Source organism: Nicotiana tomentosiformis, chromosome 4 (genome assembly GCF_000390325.3).
Source record: "Nicotiana tomentosiformis chromosome 4, ASM39032v3, whole genome shotgun sequence".
Classification (NCBI taxonomy): Eukaryota; Viridiplantae; Streptophyta; class Magnoliopsida; order Solanales; family Solanaceae; genus Nicotiana; species Nicotiana tomentosiformis.
In genome coordinates, this window is record NC_090815.1 from 54,371,595 (window position 1) to 54,376,325 (window position 4,731).

The 4,731-nt window shown below is 37.2% G+C and overlaps 2 protein-coding genes across 2 annotated transcripts; both read left to right on the top strand.

Annotated features, from left to right (window-relative positions):
* Positions 1 to 1,671: 1,671 nt before the first annotated feature.
* Positions 1,672 to 2,868, top strand: LOC138909712 (uncharacterized). Its single transcript, XM_070200924.1, has one exon. The coding sequence runs from the start codon at positions 1,672 to 1,674 to the stop codon at positions 2,866 to 2,868; it is 1,197 nt and encodes a 398-aa protein (XP_070057025.1).
* A 12-nt stretch (positions 2,869 to 2,880) lies between these two features.
* On the top strand, positions 2,881 to 3,360 carry LOC138909713 (uncharacterized). Its single transcript, XM_070200925.1, has 2 exons — positions 2,881 to 2,963; positions 3,111 to 3,360. The coding sequence occupies exons 1-2, from the start codon at positions 2,881 to 2,883 to the stop codon at positions 3,358 to 3,360; spliced, it is 333 nt and encodes a 110-aa protein (XP_070057026.1).
* The last annotated feature ends 1,371 nt before the right edge of the window (positions 3,361 to 4,731 follow it).

Below are 4,731 nucleotides of genomic sequence, written 5' to 3' on the forward strand. Positions count from 1 at the left end.
AAAATTTTACAGAGATATTATCCTAGTTCGTGTAGGAAAAGGTGTTTTCGTCTAGGCCCCACCCTACTTAGTATAAATACATTTTAAAACATTATTTTAAGCACTTTTGACACATCTTAGACCTAAGTTAACCAAGGAAGAGGTGGAGAAGCAAAAGCTCAAGGTTTTTATCATTCAATCCTCACTCAAGACAAGGGTTTGGATTGTTTTATGTTATTCTTTAACTTAAACATTGTTATGATGAATTACTCCATATCCATGGAGTAGTTCTCTTTAGGGTTTGATGAATTTGGTGTATTGATACTTGTTTGTGGATAATTAATTCTAGTCTTATGTATTGAATCGTTTTGGATGTTTTAATTATTGCATCAATATTCACTTGTTAATGTAATCGAGATAGGCATAACTTGTGATATTGTTGCAATATATTTTGTTGGTTGAAGTCATTAATTCTTCTTAGTAATCGAAAGAGGCTAGTTGAATTGTTGATTAAACTTAGTTAGGGGGATAATTGAGAGAGGTTGAGACTTAATCGAGAGAGGAGTGTCTACTAATCAATTGAACTAATAACCAAGTGAATTCGAGAGACTCAGTTGAAAATTAGAAGTGAATTATCTAGAGTTAAATCCCAAACATTTATCTTGCACCTATCCTATCAACCCTATCTTCTCCCAATTGATAACTTCCTTTGCTTAATACTTGCGTTGATTGTCATTAGCCAATAGTACAAATTCTTAGTTAATTTTAGTTTTAATCACATAAACCTAAATTGTTCATCATCTTGGATAGAAATCTAGTTACAAACTACGATAATACTGTTTAACTCCAATCCATGTTGATACGATATTTTAATTTACTATATTTGACTAGCGAGCATATTTTAGTGTGTGTTTTGTGCTCGTCAAACTTTGAACCGTTATCGGTGATTGGTAATCAATAGTGTTTGAAATAGTTTGTAGTGTTAATTTAGGAACTTGTCTTTTTATTTTATTTTATTTTTCCCTTTTTACGTTCGGTGTTCTTTGACTGTGCGCAGGCTACATGTTAGATTGGTGCATGACTCGATCTTTTGGTAAGGAATTGTAACCATACGAATCAGAAATCGAGAAACAACTGCGATATTTGAGGAAGGAAAGAAATCTTGCCGAGAAATTAGAGTAGGTTGGGAAATCTTCAACCAAGGAAGACATGGCTGAAGATGATGATAGTGTTGATTTGGCTGCGAGAGAGGCAGCCCAACTCAAAGAGAAAGCTACAAGGGATGCTGAAGAAGCAGTAATTAGAGATCCACAAATTGCTTATGAGGAGGAGAGGGCTCGGAGAATTGTTCAGAATCAACCTTGGGGTGCTGGGAGATCACTAGGAGATTATGCTAGATCGGTTTACAACCAAGGCTTATCAAGTATTAGACCACCTGCAGTTGCAATGAACAATTTTGAATTAAAACAAGGGTTGCCCCAAACTTTTCAAAACGGTTATGTTTTTAGAGGAAAGATGAACGAAGATCCAAACAATCATCTGGTGGACTTTGAGGAGATTATGAACACTTTTTAATACAACGGTGTATCACAAGATGTAGTATACTTAAGGGCATTCACCTTCACACTCAAAGACGATGCAAAGCACTGGCTTCGAAGCTTGACTAACGGATTGATTAGAACATGGGATGAGATGACCATAAAATTTCTTGATAAATATTTCTCATCAGCTAAGACGGGCAAGTTTAGAAGGGAAATTCATAACTTCTGTCAGAACGAGGTTGAAACGGTGTTTGAAGGTTGGGAGAGGTTTAAAGAGATAGCACGTAAGTGTCATCATAGTGGAATTGAACTCTGGATGCAACTCCAGGACTTTTGGGATAGATTAACACCAGCCGCTCGCAGAATATTGAGAAATGCAGCTGGAGGTCCGTTAATTAAAAAGACTCCAGAGGAGATAGTCACTATTCTTGATGAGTTGTCTGAAGATGCAAATCAGTGGCCCTCTGAAATTGCTGAAAGAAGAAGGGTGAATGGTGTTCACCAGGTTGATGCTAACACATCTGTGCAGGTACAGGTTGATGCTATGGCAAAAGAGATAAAGAAGCTAACCTTAGCTTTAATACAGAGTGAGAATCATGCAGCTTGTAATATATGCGGAAGAGGACACCCTACTCCTGAGTGTCAAGCCTCAACTGCGGAAGTAAATGATGTGGGAAATTATAACTTCAATGCAATAGGTCAGAAGCACCCTGATTTTTCATTGAGTTCACCTGGGGGTACTGCAAATGCATGGCAACAAAATAACTCTAGATTTCAAGGAGCTCCTGGTTTTGGGAATCTGCCGAGGCCGCAGTTTCACCCTCAACAGCCAATTCAGTCTGGGGTAGAAGATCTTATAAAATCTTTCATTGACAAGACTGATGAGAGATTAGATGCTCATGATGCAGCTATGAAAGAAGTTGGGACATGTTTGCGTAACTTGGAGAGACAAGTGGGACAAATTGCAATTATATTATCTGAGAGAATCCCAGGTACTCTGCCAGCTGATACTGAAAAGAATCCCAAAGAAACAGTAAATGATGTAACCTTGAGAAGCGGACAAGTGTTGAAAGATTCCACTCCAATTCATAAAGAAACTGCGCCTCAAACAGAAAGTGGGAAAGAACTGAAAATTGAAGATGATAAAAAGACTGAGAAGAAGAAAGGCAAGAAGGGAGTTGAGAAAAAGAAGGAGGAAACTTCAAGAAGGGAAAAATCTGATGATGTGAGCAAGCACATGCCTGCTTTTCCTTTTCCCCAAAAGTTGTATAGAGAAAAGCTGGACAAGCAATTTCTGATATTTCTGGATATGCTGAGACTGGTTAATGTAAACTTGTCATTCACATAAGTTCTCTCACAAATGCCAGCTTATGCCAAATTCTTGAACGAGATCCTTACAAAGAAGAGTTATATAGAAGAGACCTCAGTGGTGATGCTCACAGAGTATTGCAGCGCAATCTCGCAAAACAAACTCCCACAAAAGTGTTGAGATCCAGAGTGTTTTACTATACCATACTTGTTTCTTAATTTTGATAAGTCTTTGTGTGATTCTGGTGCCTCAATGAATTTAATGTCATTGTCTATTTACAGGAAACTGGAGAATGAGCTTGGAGAGATAAGGTCTGTACCAATATCTTTGCAGCTAGCAGACCAAACAACTATAATACTTGAGGGGATAGTGGAGGATGTATTAGTTAGGGTAGATAAGTTCGTCTTTCCTGTAGATTTCATTGTGGTGAAGATGGAGGTAAACAAAGAGGTCCCCCATTATCTTAGGAAGACCATTCTTAGAGTGGATGAAAAGACTGTGACGTTCGAAATGAATATAGAGATGGGGTGATAAAGGAGAAGCCAACTGCAAGTGTAGAGTAGAGAGTGACATGTTTGAAAGAGAAGGTCCCAGTGATTGGGAAACACAAGTGTGGGGTATACCCCAAGAAGGCTGAGAAGAAGTTGTCTGCATGGATGTGTGCATTGGTTCGGGCACGTGGAATAGAGCCCGACTTCGACTCAAACCCCGACTAAAAATTCAGGGAAGTTTTCTCTACCTTATGCTTTTTAATTGTGTGTCATGGGGACATGTCACAACATAAAGTGTGGGCTTGGGAAAATTGTATGTTGTATGTATTTGTGTTAGTAACTTAGTTTTGTTGTTTTAGTAGCTAGAGATAGAAAAATAAGAAAAAACCATAAATATTTAAAATTTATGACTTTTCCCGACGAGATATCATTCGACGGGTTTCTTGAGGGATTAAAGTCGAAAGAAAAAGACAAAAAGATTTTTTTTTGATAGGTAGTGTAATAATTTCCCCTTGGTTTTTTTTTTGGTGCCGCGGTTCTTTTCCAAGGGTTTTGTTTGAACCATGTGTAGTTAGTTTTTGGTTTTGTAGAATAGTAGGAACCTTGTGTTATGATTTGAATTGAAGGCAATATCTTTTGACTTGGTTATGCCTTGAGAATAGTGAGTGCTTTAGTTGTGACGCATAGGATCAGTTTTTGACTCTTGCATAAGCACTTTAAATTGTATAATTTTTACTTTGCTTAACTGCTTTGTCTAGGGTATCTTGATAGTCCAATCTTGAGTGAGTTACGTAGCATGTGTGTAAGGTTTTGTATATTCTGTGCATTGCATTTGATGTCTAGAACTTGCCCCGTGTGTTTGCAACGTGAAATGGTAGCTTTGTTCAGTCTTGCAAGTGATATAGACATTTTTTTGTTGAGCCAATTATATGTTATTACCTACCTAATTGTTATGTATCTTAGTTAACCCCGTTGAGCCTGTAATCTTGTTTCTTTGGCAACCACATTGCAAGTCCTACCCATTTGTTTTAATTGACCATCTATTTGAACCTTGTACCTCTCATGAGCACTTAAATTTGTTATGAACTTTGTAAAAGTTGAAGTATGGGGTGATTGGTTTGGCTTTTGACTGGAACTAATAAAATAAGGAGAAAGGTGCACTATTTTGAAAAAGTAAGAGTCACTTGAATTGAAAGAGAAATAAAAAATAATTGTATTGTTGTGAAAAATATTCATTGATAAGTGGTGACTCTTGCTGTAATTATGCTTAAAGAAGTGGTAGTTAATGTATAATGATGTTAAGGTGGAGTATGGTTTGACATAAGTGTGGGGTTTTGAATGTTAAATTGTATGTATTAAAGTGCTTAGGGAGGTGTAGTCACTCTTATATCTAAATGTATCCTACCCGTCC

Bases quoted from the DNA above. Each gene is read 5' to 3' on its own strand.
- LOC138909712 (XM_070200924.1), top strand. From the start codon at position 1,672: ATGACCATAAAATTTCTTGATAAATATTTCTCATCAGCTAAGACGGGC.
- LOC138909713 (XM_070200925.1), top strand. From the start codon at position 2,881: ATGCCAGCTTATGCCAAATTCTTGAACGAGATCCTTACAAAGAAGAGT. The intron at 2,964-3,110 runs GTATTGCAGCGC...GTCTATTTACAG, and splicing joins TCAGTGGTGATGCTCACAGA to GAAACTGGAGAATGAGCTTG.